This window comes from Gracilinanus agilis, chromosome 1 (genome assembly GCF_016433145.1).
Source record: "Gracilinanus agilis isolate LMUSP501 chromosome 1, AgileGrace, whole genome shotgun sequence".
Classification (NCBI taxonomy): Eukaryota; Metazoa; Chordata; class Mammalia; order Didelphimorphia; family Didelphidae; genus Gracilinanus; species Gracilinanus agilis.
Window position 1 is genome coordinate 364,271,417 of NC_058130.1, and position 19,308 is coordinate 364,290,724.

The following is a 19,308-nucleotide window of genomic DNA, read 5'->3' on the forward strand; positions in this document are numbered from 1 at the left end:
TTCTTTCTTTCTTTCTTTCTTTCTTTCTTTCTTTCTTTCTTTCTTTCTTTCTTTCTTTCCTTCCTTCCTTCCTTCCTTCCCCCCCCTCTCCTCTTCTTCCTTTCTCTCTTTTGTCGTCTCTCTCTTTTTGTTTCTTTTTTGTTTGTTTGTTTGTTTCGTTCCTTTCTTTCCTGCTTTCAGATCTCAACAACCTGGACTGGAATTCGGAAAATTTTCTTGCTCTTGCCCTTGGGTCTACTGTACACATTTGGAATGGTGAAAGCCACGAAGGGATGGGCAGCATAGACTTGGACCCCTGCCCCAACTATATCTCCTCAGTTTCCTGGAAAAAGGAGGGGACCTGCATTGCCATTGGCACCAGTGAGGGAGAAGTACAAGTACTGGATGTTTTTTTCTTATATACTTTTTGGGTCATGTTAGAACCAACGATTTTTAGATTATTCAAAGCTCTTTTTAATTGATAGGTTAATATGAAATGCAAACTCTTAAATAGGAGCAAGATTTGAGGTTACATGGATTAAGGGGAGGTGATATTAGAATTCTTTCCTGGGGGTTTAAAGTATCCCTGTTGTCTTTTCTTTATCTCACTTTCTTTTTCTTCTTTCTCTCTTTTCCTTGATATAGGTCAAACTTTCTTTGTCTGTTTTGTATTTTGTGCAAGGAAGAATCGTGCAACATTAAAAGTTTCATTCATCTTACAGATCAGAATACTGGCCACATTGCTGGCAAGGAGGCCCTTAGCTATAAAAGAATAAATGTTCGACTCCCCTTTGGGGGATTGGGGTGACCAAATGACTTTTATAATCTGCTTGTAAGCTACTTGCAGTCAGAACTTTAAGTTGACTCCTTTTATAATAGCCAGAGACAGGCTGTTGCCATCAACCAACAGAGTAGTGCTGCCTCAAAATAAACCAACACTCTTAATAGCCAGCTCTGTGCCTGTTGAATCAGGGATGTAGAAGCATGAATTGAACAGGGATGTGGTTATAATCCCATTTATTTCTTTTCTACCTCCAGTTATGGGATGTGGTGACTAAAAAGAGGCTGAGAAATATGGTTGGTCATATTTCAGTAGTTGGGTCTCTGAGTTGGAATCACTGTGTCCTCAGCAGGTGAGAAGTATACTAAATGGAGCCAATGATGTTTAAACATCTCAGAGGTGTGTGTGTGTGTGTGTGTGTGTGTGTGTGTGTGTGTGTGTGTGTGTGCTTTGATGGATGAGCAAAACTAATCCATTCCAAAAAAGACTGACAAGTTAAAATCATTGTATTTTTAGATATTCAGTTGTAGAAATGGCCTAATTGATTGCCTTAGGTGCTTTTTGCATATGTTACTCTTGAAACCTGTGTGCTCAGTATTCAGGATTGTATTGTTTAAATATAAAACTCTTTCTAAATAAGAGTTTTCTTTATAATGACTTCTCTTTCATATACACTTATTTGTGGTCAACCTGGCCATCATATGGTTATTACTATAATTTCTATTACTTCTGGAGTAAGTTTAGGTTTTATGGAAAATTGCCCTTTTTCTTAATCTAAAATTTTTATTTCTATCATATAAACCAATTTAACTCTGAAAAAGAAATTTCAGGCAAAAGTCTCATTCTTAATTATTCAAGAGATTTTCAAATGGGTCAGATATGACCAATAGCATGTATTATTTTTTTCAAATAATGTTTCATTAATGTCTATTATTTTTATGTGATATTCATTTCCCTCCAGTTTGAATCCTTCCTTTTTATTTTTTATTTTTTTAAAAATATTTTATTTTTTAGAAAAATTTTCCATGGTTACATGATTCATGTTTTTACTTTCCCCTTCACCCCCCTTCACCTCCCCCCATAGCCAATGTGCATTTCCACTGGTTTTAACATGTGTCATCAATCAAGACTTATTTCCATATTATTGGTAGTTGCATTGGTGTGGTATCCCTAATCATGTCCACATCAACCCATGTGTTCAAGCAGTTGTTTTTCTTCTGTGTTTCCACTCCTGTGGTTCTTCCTCTGAATGTGGGTAGTGTTCTTTTCCATAAATCCCTCAGAATTGTCCTGGGTCATTGCATTGTTGCTAGTATAGACATCCATTACATTCTATTTTACCACAGTGTATCAGTCTCTGTGTACAATGTTCTTCTGGCTCTGCTCCTTTCAATCTGCATCAGTTCCTGGAGGTCTTTCCAGTTCACATGGAATTCCTCCAATTTATTATTCCTTTGAGCACAATAGTATTCCATCACCAGCATATACCACAATTTGTTCAGCCATTCCCTAATTGAAGGGCATACCCTTGTTTTCCATTTTTTTTGCCACCACAAAAAGCATGGCTATAAATATTTTTGTACAAGTCTTTTTATCTATGATCTCTTTGGGTGAACCCTTCCTTTTTAAAAGGGCATCTGTTACAGATTCTATATTTGATAATGTTACAAACCTTTGTCCTAGTAGTCCTTTATCCCTCTGCTGTGAGGGAGAAGGTATGCTTCTTTATCTTTTATTTGAGACCTTTATTGGTGTTTTCCATTACTCAGAGTTCAATTTAGAGTTCATTTTAGTGATTTTAAAAATTTATATTGTTCTAGTCATTATATGTATTGCTCTCTTTTTTCTCTTTATTTCGTTCTGCATTAGTTCATAGAACTCTCCCTATATTTCTCTGCATTCCTCATAGTCATCAATTTTTGCTGCTCAAAATATTTAATCTATCTGTTATTACATTATGAATTTATTTAAATCATTTACATATATGCATTCAATGGTATAGTTTATAAATACTTAAAGTTACACATAAAGAATTACAAGGAGAATTAGACAATAAGACTATAATAATAGAATGCCACAATTTCCCCCTATCAGTTCTTGATAAGTCTAAAGCAAAAATTAACAAGGAAGTTAATGACATGAATAGAATTTTAGAAAAATTAAATATGATAGATTTTTAAGAAATATTGAACAAACAGAAATATTCATATTTTTCAGCTATGATGGCACCTTTACAAAAAGTGATCATGTCTTATGACATAAAAAGTTCACAGATTCAGAAAAGCAGAAATATGCCTTATCTGTTTTTTTAACCCTTACCTTCTGTCTTAGTATCAATTCTAAGTGAGAAGAGTGGCAAGGACTAGAGCCATCAGGATTAAGAGATCATAAAAATAGAAAGTGTCTGAGGTCAAATTTGAACCCAGGTCCTTCTGATTCCAGGCCTGGCACTCCATTCACTATGCACTTTGCCTGCCCCATATATATCTTTACTGATTGCAATGCAACAAAATCATATTGAAAAGCTATTAGAAAGTATTAAAAATGAATTGGAGACTGAATGACAATTAAGAATTATTGAGTTAATGACAAAAATCATAAAAGTAGTAGAAAATTTCGTTAAAGATAATGACAACAATGAGACAACATTCCAAAAGTTTTGGGCTAAAGCCAAAGTACTTCTTAGGGGGAACTTTTATTAACAGAAAAGGGAAAGAATGAATCAATGAATTGGGAATGCAACTAAAAATGCTAGAATACCAAAAAATTAAAAACCCGTAATACATTCAAATACCATAGTTTCCCAGCCATTCCCCAACTATTTGTTTTTTGCCAACACAAGGAATTAATAGCTTCTATTCTCATTCAAGATCATTCTAGGGATCTTTGGACAGTTTTGTCACTGATTTCCTGAAAGTTTGTTCTCTGTATTTTCCTGACAGTCTCAGAATTTTTATACAGTGTATATAGAATTGAATGTAATCTGGGATAGTCAACTGTACTTCTTTTTTTTCCCATACAGTGGTTCAAGACTGGGCCATATTTATCATTATGATATTCGAGCTGCTCAGCATCACATTGGCGCACTTCAACATAAACGCACTGTATGTGCTCTGAAGTGGTCACCAAGTGGCAAGCTGCTTTCAAGTGGTTGTATGGATGGGATATTGAATATATGGCCCTATGATCCTGGTGTGGCCAAATCCTGCCAACCACTAAGAGTACTGCATCACTCTACTGCTGTTAAGGTAAGAAAGTTAATATAGCTCTTTTTGTATAAAGAGTATTCAATTCAACAAATACAATTTAATTAATGTTTATTAAGTACTTACAATGTATCAGGCAATGAGGGTGAAAAAATAGACAACAAAAGGAGAAAATAAACAGCCTCTGCCCTTAAGGAGCTTATTCCCATCTCAGATTCCCCATTTGTTTACAAATAATAATAGCTTACATTTCCATAGCCATTCAAGATTTACAGACTGCTTTACATTAACTCATTTGCTTTTCTCAATAGTCATGTAAAGACTGGTGCAACAGGTATTATTAACAACATTTTATTTATATATTTGCTCATATATAAATAAAATGTATAATATATTGGAAACTATAATTTACATATTACAAAAATTAAATAAAATGTATAAATATATATACTATATATATAAATGTATAAAAATTAAAAACTATATATACAACTACTTGAAAGCAGGTTATTTTTTAAACCCTCACCTTCTGTCCTAGTAACAACTCTAAGACAGAAGGGCAAGGGCTAGGCAAACAGAGTTAAGTGACTGGTTGAGGGTCATCTAGGAGGTGTCTGAGGCCAACTTTGAAATCAGAACTTCCCTACTCTAGACCTGGCTCTCTATCCACCCAGCCACCTAATTGTCCTTATTGGGTCCATTTTAAAAATGAGGAAGTATAAATTGAGAGAAGTTTCATGATCTGCCCATGCTCACACAACCTGTAAGTGGTGAAAGTATGATTTGAACCCTCTCAACTTCAGGTTCAGCATTTTTTCCATTATCTTATGTCATACCCTGATAACTTAGCATATGAGAGGGGAAGGGAGAGATCTGGATGAAATGCTTGGAGGCAGTGGTATCCACCTCAAGAAGAGATGGATTGGGGTGTAGGGAGCAGCAGTAAACAGTACTGTGGATACATATCTGAGTTAGAAAACTACATGTTAACATTATCCATGTTTTATTGTATTTCTATTTATTTTGTTAAATATTTCTCAAATATATTTTTAAAAAACCCTAATTTTCTGTCTTAGTAACACCTCTAAGACAGAAGGGCAAGGGCTGGGGAAACAGGGGTAGGTGACTTGCCCAGAATTACACAGTTAGGAAGTATCTGAAGCAAATTTGAACCCCAGTCTTCCTAACTCCAAGCCTGACTCTCTAGCCACTTGTGCCACCTCAATTACATTTTAATCTGGTTCAGGCAGTACTGGCGATATTTGGGCACATGTAGCTATGGGTTGCAAGTTTGACACCTCTGCTTTAAGAAAATTATAGGAAAGTAGAGAGAATATTGGCTAGATGGCTATTGATGAGGTGCCACCCGAGATAGGTCTGGGCCCAGTAGTAAATGCATCAGTCTCCGTGTGAAATGGCAGAGAAGTAAATATCAAGAGACAACTCAGTAGTGCTTTCCCTCAACCAAAAAAGTCCACATGATGCCAAGATGGGAAACAAACTTCCAAATTCTGACTTGGCTTGCATCTCTTCTGGCATCCTTCTCCTAGAAAGAAAGGTACGGAAATTCCAGTCTTATAACCTCCATGCTGGTGGATTCTGAGGAAGCATCTTTCATTTCTTGTCTCCACATTGATGCCAAAGAAGGGTAGATTAGTGACTGGAGAGACTGGAGTCAGAGAGACTATTTAGGAGATTATTAAAATAGTTCAGGCAGGAGATGATATAGGCTTGAGACTAAGGTGTTTGCAGCATATGTAGAGAAGATAGGACAGACAGAAGATAAATATAGCATCGTTTTCACATTGGTAGCCGATTACATTTGAGAGGAGAGGGAGAAGAAATGAAAAATGACTGGGATTTGGAGCCTGGGTGACTAGGATGGCAGTACCACCAGCAGAGAGGGACAGCTTTGAGAGGACAAAACAGTGAGTTCTCTTTTGAAATTGTCTGCCTTGAGTTGCTGCCTGGATATTCAGGTGGAGATGTTTACCACATAGTTGAAGATGTAAGTCTGATATTCAAGTAAGAGAAAAGAGTTTGTTATACATATTTTTCTAGTCATTTGTGTAGAAATAATCATTGGAATCAGGGTAGTTGATGAGTTTGTCAAGGAGTGGAGTGAGGAGTCATGAGGACAAAGGCTGGCTGGACACCACACTTAGGGGGTGTGAGAACAAGGAATCAACACTATCTACTCAGTGGATAGGAGTGGTTATATAGGTTAGACAGGAGGACCAAAAAGGGGACAATGTCTTAGAAACCCAGAAGGGGAGCATACAATCAAAGGAGCAGGTGGTCAACAGTATCAAATGCAGAAAGGTCAGAGAAAAATAGTTTTGGACTAGATCTGTGATGTCTCTGGTTTTGGAAACCCCCGATGGTGAAATTCCCTCTACCAAGTAAGGCTTAGCATCTGCTTCTTCAATTTATGGTTTTAGAAAATTACTGGATCACAGAAAAATTAAATAACATGTTTGGGTCACCAAATGAGCATCTTTCAGAGGCAGTGTGATGTAGTAGATAGAATGATGTCTGATCAAAAGACCTGGGTTCAAGCTGTATGACCATGAGCAAGTCTTATAATGTCTTTAAACTTTCCTCATCCAGTCTGGAGGTAGGATGAGATGGCCTCTAGGGCCTCTATTAGCTGTAAATCTGGGATCCCAGGCATCCCACTCTTCTTGGCTCCCAGACTGGCCATGCTACCTCTCCAAGAAAGATCAGAAACATGAAATGGTTATTAGAGAGAATAAAGTGGTTGGGGCTAAGGAATAAAGGAGAGGTGATAAAGTAGAAGCAAGAATTATATAGACTACTCTTTCTGGGATATTAACAATGAAGCAGTGGTAAACTTGAGAATTTTTTTGTTTATTTTAGGATAAGAGAAACTTGAGCATGTTTATAGAAAGCAAAAAGGGATCCAGGAAAGAGGGAGAGATTGAAGATCAGAGAGAATAATTGATGGAGTGAGGTCCCAGAGGAGATAAAAGGATATGGTATCAAGGGCATAACAGGAGTAGTTAATTTTGGCAAGGAGGTAGACCAAAGGGAAGGAAGAAAGGAAGAATGAGGATATAGATTTAGAGGAGTGGAAAAAGGGAATAGAGGAGGAAGCTCATGACAGATGATGCTAGTTTTCTCAAGAAAACAGTAGGCAAGATCGTGATGAGAAAGGGTGATGAGGATGGAGTTGGGGACTGGAGGAGAAATAGATCTGGAGTGGTGTTGATAATGTCTGTTGTCTCAGTCGTGACCTGCTCTTCCTGATCTCATTTGAGTTTTGGTTTTTTGAGGGGCAAAGATCCTGGAATGGTTTGCCATTTCAATTTACAGATGTGGAAACCGAGACAAACAGGATTAAATGACTTGCCCAGAGTCACACAACTAGTTTGAGCTCAGATTTGAACTTAGGAAGAGGAGTATTCCTAACTGCATGCCCAGCACTCTATGCACTATTGTGCTCCCTACCTGCCCTTGGCAGCGTAACTGTGGGGAATTTGTCAAGGAGTCATTTGGGGGGTATGTTTGTGGGACAGTATGTGATGTTCTTCCCACTGCTAGCTGCTTTTCTTGGAGATTACTCCCACTGTTCATACTGTAAATGTGAGGTTTTTGAGGATAGAGAGCTACTTTTCCTTCTTCATATCCCTAGTGTATAGGTGTCTGGTGCGTAATAATTGCTCAATAAATACTCGTTGATTGATTATTAGCTTGAATAGAGATTGATCTCTAGACACTAAGTTAACACTAACTTACTGAGTTAAATTGATACATATACCATTTCATGAGATCTTCAGTTCTTGTAGAGGGGAAGGATTTCTTTATTAACTATATAGAACATTTTTGAACTTACAGAATGAAAACTTGTCTATGTTTTAAGGCTGTGAACTGGTGTCCTTGGCAATCTGAAGTCCTTGCTGTTGGAGGAGGCATGAGAGATGGGCATTTACACATCTGGGATATGAACACTGGGGAAAGCATCCAGACTCCATGTACAAATTCACAGGTAAATTCATGAAATAAATTTGAACGTCTGCTTCTGAATTCACTTCATTTTGGTTCTTCCTGTATTTTAAATAACATTTTTGTGGTGAAGCACAGGGTCCAAATCACACCTTCCCTTACTTGTTGATTATGCAAAAATTTCAGTTTGCCAAGATTTCTTTCCTCTACAGCTCTTTCATCTACTATATTATAGTGAAATCAGGGAAAGTGGGAAGTGCCAGGCAGAGGCAGAGAGAAAGGATTCCAGAACTCTGGGGTCAGTGACTTTCTGGTGTCAGTTGGTTTCTGGACTTACTCTCTGGAGGTACTGGCTCTCTCTGGAAACGCTGTCTGAGTGGATTATCCATCAAGCCTTTTACTGGCCAGGAAGAGGTTGAGTTTGGTAAGGTATACAGATGGACTGTGTAGCCAGATCCTTACTCACCTTCCTTTTGGATTTTATGTTGCTGTGACTACTGGATTCCTGTCAGACCTTGTGGACAACAGTTGTGAGATCTCCCTACAAACCCAGTGAACCTCTGTACTTTCCAGCTTTCCTTTACTCTTCAAACTACTAAAGGGGTGGGGAGATTCTGGTAAGGACATAATAATACAGTTAGCTAGGTAAATTGAGGTAGAGATCTGTGTAGAAACCTGCTGGACCTTGGTGGGAGGAATTTAGTTCTACCCCAGTTAGATCATCCCACTTCCTTCCCTTACCTGTCCCAGTTATATAATAAACCCTGTTTTATCATCTTATTGTTACCTTGTCAGTCTCTCCCTGAACTTTTTCCCAGATCTAAAGTATTTTGAATAACTGGTCCAAGGACTATTACATCAAGAACCTAGAAATCATCTAAACCCTCTTAACCATTATACCACCAACCAACTAATATTTATTTAGTTACATATTTCAACTAATGCTAGTTTTATTAACTTGTTTCTTTCCACCTTCTTCCTTGCTTCTCACCATTGCTGTGAGGGTAGGGATTGAATATAAGGCCAATTCCTGACCAATTTCAGCTAGTATCTCTCACACCATACTCGAAGGTCTGGATGGCATCCTTGTTAGGCAGCAATTTGGAATGAGACTTTCCTCCCCATGGAAAAACCATGCTTTCTAGGCTGTCTTTATGAATGAAACCCAAATGGCCTTAATTCTTTAATTTATTTGTGTTTTCATCAGATTTGTTCCCTGATCTGGTTACCTAAGACAAAAGAGATTGCATCTGGCCATGGCATTCCTAAACATGAAGTTACTCTATGGAACTACCCCTTTCTGAGCCAATCTGGTGGATTTTTCAGTAAGTAAGCAGATAAATCAAATGTGTGGCCCTGCTATGTACCAGTCAGTCAATAAATACTTATTAAACTCCTACTATGTGCATCCTGTTCTAAATACTGGGGCTATAAATGCAAAAAAGAACTTAAGAGTTGAGTCAGGGAAGACAATGTGTACAAGAAGCTGAAAAGAAAGGATGGGGGAAACAAATTGCTTCTCTTTAATTGATATGAAAACTGAAACAGGGAGGGAATAACTTTATTGTAGTTTGATTGAGGTAGTTGGTTGTCATTTTAGATCTTTGGGCCTTCTCTTGGCATCTAATTGTGGACACTAATTCATTTAATACCCATTTCCTAGCCCTGACTGCTCTTCTGCCTTAGAACCAGTTATAGTATTAATTCTAAGACAGAAGGAATTAAAAAAAAAATTTTTTTTTTTTAATGCGAGCTGTGATGTGGCCACTTAAAAACCCTCAAGCTTCCTGTTTGTTTGGGACTTGCCATTTGAAAGAAGACAGTTTCGTTTTCCTGACAGTTGCCATCAGAACACCTCAGAGGTGGCTCTTGGTCTTCACTGGAAGAATAGGAACCACAGAGCTCTACCTGGCCCCAGATGGATGGCTGCCCTGTGGAATGGAGCTAACCCACCTAGGGGGCGCATCTGAGGTCAGAAGTCCAGTCTAGCCTGACTACACTGTGGCCTTGACCTGGCCAACCTTCATTTTCCTTATCTGTAGAAGGAGAGAACTGGACTAGAGGATCCCTCAGATCCCTTTTAGCTCAGAATCTACCTTCTATGAATTAGACATCATCAGTGTTAAATGAGCCTGTGGGCACAGTATAGGTGCTCAATAATTGCTCATAAAAAGTAAACAAATTTGTAAAAGATCCCTGGTGCCTTTTTTTTTTTTTTTGGATTCTCTGCTATTATCCAACAAGGCAGTTTGATATCATGGTTAAAGGGCTGGATTTAAACTCAGGGAGAACTGGATTCAAATTCTGCTGTTTATTGACTGTGTGACATTGGACAAGTCCCTTCATTTCTCTGGACTTCAGTTTTCTCATTTTCAAAATTTGAAATCTGCAGTAACTAATTCTGCTTCCTTTCATGAGGTTAATGTAGATTTCTTTAGTTCTCCCAGCATGAAGTGGCACTCTAGAAAATTTCAATATGTATCTAATTTTGTGTTTTTTTATTATAGAGATATTTTATTTTACTAATTATACATGATAACAAATTTTCACATTAGTTTTCCTGAGTTCTATGATTGAACTTATCTTCCTCCCTCCCTTTCTGGATATGGCAAACAATTTGATCTGAGTTAGTCATGTATTATCATGCAAAACATATTTCCATATTTTTCATTTTTATAAGGGAATAATCATATGAAAACAAAAATAATCAAGTGAAAAATTCCATGCTTTGGTCTGCATTCTGATCCCATATGCTGCCTATTATTATTATTATTATTATTATTATTATTATTTTAACCCTTACCTTCTGCTGTCTTAGTATCAATTCTGTGTATTGGTTCCAAGGCAGAAGAGTGATAAGGGCTAGGCAATGGAGGTTAAGTGACTTGACCAGGGTCACCCAGCTAGGAAGTATCTGAGACCAGATTTGAACCCAGGACCTTCTGTCTCTGGGCCTGGCTCTCAATCCACTGAGCCACCCAATTGCCCCCTCGTTGCTTATTTTAAAAAACACTCTGCAGAAACATTCATGACTGAGGCTATGTTAGATACAAAGAACCTTAGTGTTAGCCCTATGAGCCTCCAAGTATAGGACCACCTGCTCCAAATCCAAATCAGATCTGTGATCTGATAGGCAGGGGTCTGCTGACGGTAACTCAAAGCCAATTGGCAGAGCTGATTATTAAATTTTCAATGTAAACATTTACATCTTTTAAAAAATTTTAACCTGTTTTAGAATCGACATTAAATATCAGTTCCAAGATAGAAGAGCGATAAGGGCTAGGCAATGGGAGTTAAGTGACTTGCCCAGGGTCACACAGTTAGAAAGTATCTGAGGTCAGATTTGAACCCAGGACTTCCCATCTCCAGACTGGCTCTCTATCCATTGAACCACCTCACTGCCCTATGATCATTTGCATCTTGGAAAGTGGCATGTGCTTGTAAGCTTAAAAATTAATATACAGTATCTCTAAGTATTATATTTAATACGATTTATTAATAAGAACTTGAAGTAAAGGAAACTAAAAAGCTAGAGTAAAGAGGGAACTAACCCAGCTACAGTCATGAGAGAAAAGAACAAGAGGGTGGGCTTATGGCAAACTTCTAAACAACACAGTGAAGACACAAGGTGGATGAAGGGAAAAGGATTTTGGGTAATGTAGTTCTGGGGTATGTATAAGTGGAAATTTAAAATCCTTTGGACATCATCTCCCAAAATTCTCCCCTCGTCCCAAGGTTCCTTTTTTACCTGTTTCCCTGCGTCCTTTACATTGTATTTAAGTTTTGGGTAATGCCTCTCTTGCTCTCTCTTCCACGTGAGTGGGTTTTGGTGAGTGTTCCCTGTTTTCTCTAGCTCTCTAATTAAATATTAATAAATATTATACTCTGGAGATATTGAATATTAATTTTAAAATCTAAAGGTACAAAATTTCCAATTATACATGCTATAAATTGGGGCTCGATTTGCCATTTTGTTTATTGGTTAAATCAGTGATGGGCAAACTCTTTAAAGAGGGGGCCAAAGGAAAGTCAGTCTGTTTCTGAGGCAACTCTTTCAAAGTTTCATCATATTGTATCCTACTCATTGTATTTGTCAGACTAGGAATAATGTCTCAGGGCCAGATAGAACATTTCAGGGGGCCGCATCCGGCCACAGTTTGCCCACCACTGGTTTAGATTAAGAAAATAATCCACTCAAAACTTAAAAGTGGGTCCTTTACACCTTCCTCCCTCCTCCAAGTTGATAAACATTTACTGGCACACTGCTGGAGGTAGGTATTCCTTGCATGGAACCACTGACCACCCATCCAGGCCTGCCCATCCTGTGAGACTCTTCTCCCCGTCTTCCAGTAAGCGAGCCCACCACAAAGGCGTCCCCCAATTTCCTACGGGGCCTCCTAGAAGTCCTTTTGGTGTGAGGAAACCAGTAGTGGCCGAGGACTCTCCCCTTGCCAGCCCACCTTCTGTAGCATTCCTACATTCATCTACTGATCTACCCTGCGGACGTCTTTGTTTTTAAGTCTCGATGGGCCTGCCCGGCCTGGGCACGCCACCTTGAGTTCTTTGGGACCATTGCAATCCTTGGTGTCACGCTCACATCGAATTTCCAGGGCTTTCCAAAGTGGTGCCAAGAACCACGTCTGAACATCTCTTCATGCATTCAGGGATGGCACCCAGACTAGCCAGCTGCCCCTGAGCTCTTTGCAGGAGCCACGCCTCTTTTCTCAGCTTCCACTAGCACTACTATTTTTTTTTTTTATTTCAAGAGAATAGAATGCTCATATTTGTAAAACCACAAGCTTGGGGAACTCCAGTTGAAAGGGGTCCACCTCACAGCTAAAATTAGTCATAAAGAAGAAACTGAAAACGAATTCTTAAAGGCCATTTTAAAATGGTACTGATGATTACTGAGCTCTGAAAGAGGTGTAAGGAGTCATCTTTGGGTCAGATTTGACTTTTGGTTGACTCTGCTGGGAGTCAGCAGTCCTTAAAAATAAGGTGTGTGTGAGGGGGCAGCTGGGTGACTCAGTGGGTTGAGAACCAGCCCTAGAGACGGGAGGTCCTGGAATCAAATCTGATCCCATTCACTTCCCAGTTTGTGGCCCTGGGCAACTCACTTAACCCCCATTGCCTAGCCCAGTGATGGGCAAACTTTTTAAAGAGGGGGCCAAAGGAAAGGAAATGCTCATTTGTCAGTCTGTTTCTAAGGCAACTCTTTTGAAGCTTCATTGTATTGTATCCTACTCATTGTATTTGTCAGATTAGGAATAATGTTGCAAGGCTGGATAGAACATTTCAGGGGGCTGTAGTTTGCCCATCACTGGCCTAGCCCTTACCACTCTTCTGCCTTAGAACCAATATAGAGTATTGATTCCAAGACAGAAAGTAAGGGCTTAAAAAAAGTGTGTGTGTGTGTGTGTGTGTGTGTGTGTGTGTGTGTGTGTGTGTGAACTAAGTAGCTCAGTGGATAGAGAGACTGACCTGGAGATCCTGGGTTCAAATCTGGCCTCAGACACTTGACCCTGGGCAAGTCACTTGACCCCCATTGATCCCTTACTTTTCTTCTGCCTTAGAACCAATATTTCATATCAATTCTAAAGCAGAAGATATGGGCTTAAAAAATAAGTAGGGGGAAGGAAAGAAGTATTCATTAAAACACCTACTATAGGCCAGGAGCTGTTTTGAGTGCTTCATGGATTGTTTAATTTGATCTTCCCAACAACCTTGGAAAGGAGGTGCTATTATTGTTCCCATTTTACAGGAGAAGAAAGTGAGGTAGACAGACATTAAGTGACCCACTATGGGTTACACACCAATAAGTGTCTAAGGGTGGATTTGAACTGAGGGCTTCTTGACTCTGGGCCCAGCACTGTAGGCACTGAGCCCCCTAAGTCCCCCCACATCCCTGGAGAGAGTACTGGCCCAGGAGTCAGGAGGCCTCAATCCTATCTTTAGGATGCTGATGACTAGCTGTATGACTTTCTCTACATTATTTCTCTTCTTTGGCCAGTCCCGCATCAGGCCTTTTTGGTGCTGGTTCAGGTTTGTGATTGGGGTAAAAGGAGACACACTCAGCCCACCCAGCATTATCAAAGGCAAATCCACTCAGCCTTTGCATGGCAAGCCTGTCCGACAAAGGTAGAGTTCTGATTCAGCAGGCACAGCTTTCCTGCCTCCATGCTCATCATGGCGGGATGTCAGTATCAGAGGAATGGCTGCTGAACTCTGGTAGGATGGATTTTGCCTTTGGGCCACAAGCAAGCTGTGTCAGTGATTCACACTTTGTTCCTTGGGCCAATTAAGTTTTTGGTTTTGGGTTAAAAAAAAAACACCAAAAACTAAATCCCTTACCTTTTCTTTCCATATCAATTCTAAGAAAGAAAAGCAGCAAGGGCTGAGCAATGGGGGGTTAGTGATTTGCCTACAGTCCCACAGCTAGGAAGTATCTGAGGCCAGATTTTAACCTGGGACCTCCTGTCTCCAGTCCTGGCTCTTTCCACTGTGTTCCCTAGATGCCCCTGGACCAATTAAGTTTTTATTTTATTTTATTATTTTTATTTTAAACCCTTAACTTCTGTGTATTGGCTCCTAGGTAGAAGAGTGGTAAGGGTAGGCAATGGGGGTCAAGTGACTTGCCCAGGGTCACACAGCTGGGAAGTGTCTGAGGCTGGGTTTGAACCTAGGACCTCCCATCTCTAGGCTTGGCTCTCAATCCACTGAGCTACCCAGTGGCCCCCTAGACCAATTAAATTTTGAGGAAGGTAGCCTTTCTTGTGTGGTGGAGTCTCTTAGGAAATGCTAGCCTAGCCTACATGACTGAGAGCCAGCTAGATAGTACTGCTACCTCAGGGCTTCAGTTTCCCTAAAAGCCCATCCTTTTCCCACCAGCCTTTCTTGGCACCATCTTCCCTTTCAACCGGTTTGAAATTCCCATCTTATTAGCCTTTAGTAGATCAGACAACAAAGATTAGGGGTAAAGCTCAAGGAGAACCAGTTAAAATGTACATTTTTTTTGTCATGTTCTTTCATCTTTTGTAATCATCCGCTGGATTAATTCATTAATGGTTTTGAGTCTGGAGGAAATGAGATATAGAAAAAATGAATTTCTATGGGGCCAGGAAACATCCTGGCAATGGCAAAGATGTCAGGATCACAGGGAAGACATGATGCTTAAAGGCAATGGGTATCTGGTGTAAGGCCCAGGGGAGGGACACTTGCCCCTTCATTTTGCCCATTACTAGCCCCCAATTCCATGCATGTTAGCAGAATTTGGACAGAGGCTCAGCAGGCAGATGAGGTCTGGGAGTGAGGATGAGGCCCTTAGTGGTGTAGCATCCTATCTTTGGTTGAGGTTAAGATAACTGGGTGATTAGCTCATGTGTCAAACTGGCTTTTAAATCTGTTTATTTTGCCCTCCAGATATTTATACCATGAGTCTGTGTCTTTTCTTTTACAGGTCACAGAGGCAGAGTATTGCACCTGGCTTTGAGTCCAGATCAGAGCAAGATCTTTTCAGTTGGAGCTGATAGAATGGCCTATGTATGGAAATGCTGTTAATCTGGTCAAAAGAGAGGCCTTGATGGAGCCTCTGCTTCAGGGGCTCAAGGGCACTGTTAAAGCATCCTCAGGGTAGAATAACCTCAGTTCTGTTAGATTCTCCTGAATGGCAGAAGCCCAGCCTGGGAGAACAATTTATGTCACAGAGGAGTTGCCTTTCCTGGTGCCTTAATTTTCTCTTATACCCCCAGAAAGAAAAGACACAGGAAGGGAACCCCACACTTCCTTAGATGCCCAACCATTGCCACAGGGTGTCTCTCTCTTGTTTTTGAAATCATTTGAAACTGAACTCCAGTCCCTACACTATGATGTAGCCTTCTGCAACTGAACGCCCTGGCCTGGAGCCTGCGAGCAGTTCTCACGTGGTACTCTCACCCCTAAGCAGTGACAACTGAGCATCAGCTGTGAAAGAATTGCTGAGGAGCTCTTAGGAGAGCTCTCTTTGCTAGGACCATATTTTCAGAAAATTAGATTATTATTATTTACTTAATTATTATTATATCATTATTATTAATTATATATAGTCCACCAATGTTTCCCCCATCCCCATAAGTAGATCTCTCCTATATCTTTCTTTCTTTGGCTTCTCTTTTCCTTGTCCCTGAATACTCATAATCCCCCAATCCTCAGCCCTATTTTTTCTCTCTAAACTTCTTCAAAGATAATAATAATAATAATAGCTAATATCTAGCCATGTGCCCTGCTGCAGTCCCGTTTCTCTCCACCTGGACTACAAATGATGTTATTAGTACCTGGGTGATTAATCCATTTGGATTTAGACTGAGCCTGAGCTGTACTGATTGGTGCTGAGTGAGTAGAAACCCCCCTAAGCCCACTATATTTAGCTAGTCTCAAACCAGACCATGCTTCACATCACATTCAGCTGTCCATCCAGGCTATCACCCCTCTGGTCTACTTTCCTCTCTGGACACATTAATCAAATCAATATTACCTTTGCTTCTGGGTAGACATGCCTATCAACTGCTCTATGGCTCCATTCCCCATTGCCGTGACTCCCCAAATTTCCTTTTGTAGGATTCCTTTCCCCTCAGATGTCCCTTGTATGATAGGCACCTGGAGGGTAGAGATTGCTTCATTTATATCTTTGTGTTCTCAACATGGGCATTGATTGGCACATAGAACTCAATAAAAATTTTTTCTCATCCATTTGTTCATTCATTTATGAAAAATATTGGCTTATTTAATATTACATTGAAATTAGCCACTAAATGATTTTTTTTAGTTACAGCAACTCACAAATAACATCTACTAAGATGTGAAACATTGTGATCAGCATGAATGGAGGATGTCTTCAAAATTAGGAAATCATGGACCTCTGATACAATATTCATTCAATATTCATGTTGGCTTATTTAATCTAACAGTCTTGTAGCAGGTTGTTGTTCTTTGTGTTTGAAGAGGAACAATGATATCAAGGGGCGAAGCCTTGACTTGCATGTGGATTGGATTTAAGTGAGACAGAGTTGCACAAAGTTATCAACCTCATTCTTTCTTCCACAGTCTTCCAAGGCCAATGGCAAGACCAAAGTCAGGATGAATGGTGATGGCCTGGGATGCACTGGATGGCATTGGCATCTTCAGTGTCTGACAGCTCTAAGTGTTCCAAAGTTCCAAACCTTCAGCCACTTTCACGCCTATTGGAACAAATTATTCTCATTCACCATGTCATGCAAGCTGGTCCTTACTTGTTTTTGTTGTTCAGTCATTTCATTCATATTCAACTATTTGTGACCTCAGTTGAGGTTTTCTTGCAAAGATACTGGAGTGGTTTGCTGTTGTTTCCTTCTTCAGCTCATTTTACAGGGGGAAACCGAGGCAAATAGTTTTAAGTGGCTTGTCCAGGGTCACATAAGCTAGTAAGTGTCTAGGGCCAGGTTTGAACTCACAAAGATGAGATCTTCCCCACTTCAGCACTTTATTCACTGAGCCACCTAGCTGCTGGCCCTCCCCCAAATATATCTCTTTCTTTCTGGCCTTTGCTATTATGGTCTTCTTGCCTACTGTGCCCTTTGGCCTCTTTTCCGCCTGTCTAAAGACTTACCCATCTTTGAAAAGTCCAGACTAAGTTTGGTGCCATAAAGCATGCCTGGACAAATTTAGCTTCTGATGATCTCACCTGTTATAATCATGGTGTTGCCTAGGCAGCTCTTTTAAAAACACTGTATGTATTTCCTTGCTCCAAAGATCCATGATTTCCTCAGTGTGAAGACATCCTCTGTCTACACAGATCACACCGTTTTACATCTTAGTAGATATTATTCATAAGTAGCTGTTGCTGAAAAGATTCATCATTTGGTGGCCAATCTCCCAGTGAATGTAGCCAGGCTGGCCTTCAGATAGGCAAAAGCACAGTTGCTAGATCAATATATGAATTCTTTTTGTCTTGGTGTTGCACCTTCTCTTGTAGCCACCATTCTATGAGCAATCCCAGCTATACTCACATTACTTCCAGCTCAACTCGCTCTCTGGTCTTCTCTATTTCCTTATCAGCTTCCTTGTTCCAGCTGTGGTAACCTCCCTTTCTTATCCATCACTTAGCACAGTGCCAGGAATATAGGAAAATTTAGAAATGCTCTCTTACTATTTGAGTGTATGTATGTGTCTTACTATTTTGTATATATCTCGGCATGTACATGCATCAATGTATGTGTGTGTCTATACATGTTTGTCTATTAAAATGGAGCTAGTTGCACATTTTGAAAAGAAAAGGGACATTTGTAGTATATAGAGAGGGGGTCATGATAGTTTTTTCTAGCTTTGGCTGAGTTCTGAAATCAGTTAGGGGTTTGGAATCTTGAGGGAGAAAAGTCAGTTGGTTTGGGTTTCTCGAGGAGAGGGTTTCTGACCAGCTGAGCTCCTTCTTTGCCTATCTGTACAATTGAAATTTAGCCTGGCTTTGAAATATTTATTTAAGAAATTGTTATTTTAGATAAACCCTTTGTATCTTCCTTCCCTATTTATTTCCTACCTTCCCTCCCTTACCTTACATGTCTGTGGAGTTAATAAGGAGAGTAATTAGAGAGGAGTTCAAATCTGTGAAGGGTTAATTATTATTTGACAGTATTAGATATAAAGAAACTAGTCAGTCATCATTTATTCCCTTTAGATATCAAGAGCATTTTGTAAGTTGAGTTAAAGGCAGGTCCTTACTCAGACTCCATCTCTGCCTCCCTTCCCCCACCTGAGGTTCCTGAGACAACTGTTAGGGCTTCCTTTAATCCACCTTCCTGACAAATCATCCTTGAAGATAATAAATCCTTTTGAGTTCAACAGCTGTTAATTAATTGTCAGTTAGTTATTAAAAGAGAGAAGAAGAGGAAAGAACCAACATACTTTGGGCTTGAAGGGAAGCCGGGGTATCCATCTTGAAGGAAGGTGTAACTTCAAAACAAGTCCCTTCCTGTGAAATTAACTAAAGCCTGTAGTTAATTTCAGTTTAGTCTATTTCCCTTCAGTGCTGTACTCCCTGTCTTCAGCTATATTATATCCTGAATCTCCCTGTTCCAGCCTACCTGTAACCTAGATTTCCTACTTAGCAGGTCCCTGACAACCTCCTTTCAAAATCCCCTTTTACCACACACCTTTCCTCAAATTATCCCCATTACACTATCCATCCACCTATCTCTCTCCATCATTCTATTCATCTATTCGTCTATCTATCCATCTCTCTCTCTATCCCTCTATCCATCTCTCCATCTCTCCATCCATTCATTTATCTTTCTTTCTTTCTTTCTTTCTTTCTTTCTTTCTTTCTTTCTTTCTTTCTTTCTTTCTTTCTTTCTTTCTTTCTTTCTTTCT

The 19,308-nt window shown here is 39.6% G+C and overlaps 1 protein-coding gene across 1 annotated transcript in view; it reads left to right on the plus strand.

Annotated features, from left to right (window-relative positions):
- Positions 1 to 15,489, plus strand: part of CDC20B (cell division cycle 20B) — a 69,655-nt gene extending 54,166 nt beyond the window's left edge. Inside the window, exons 7-12 of the mRNA XM_044657737.1 lie at positions 181 to 377; positions 1,018 to 1,112; positions 3,783 to 4,008; positions 7,850 to 7,975; positions 9,140 to 9,257; positions 15,389 to 15,489. Coding sequence (XP_044513672.1) covers positions 181 to 377; positions 1,018 to 1,112; positions 3,783 to 4,008; positions 7,850 to 7,975; positions 9,140 to 9,257; positions 15,389 to 15,489 — 863 coding nt within the window. The remainder of the gene's footprint in view (positions 1 to 180; positions 378 to 1,017; positions 1,113 to 3,782; positions 4,009 to 7,849; positions 7,976 to 9,139; positions 9,258 to 15,388) is intronic.
- The last annotated feature ends 3,819 nt before the right edge of the window (positions 15,490 to 19,308 follow it).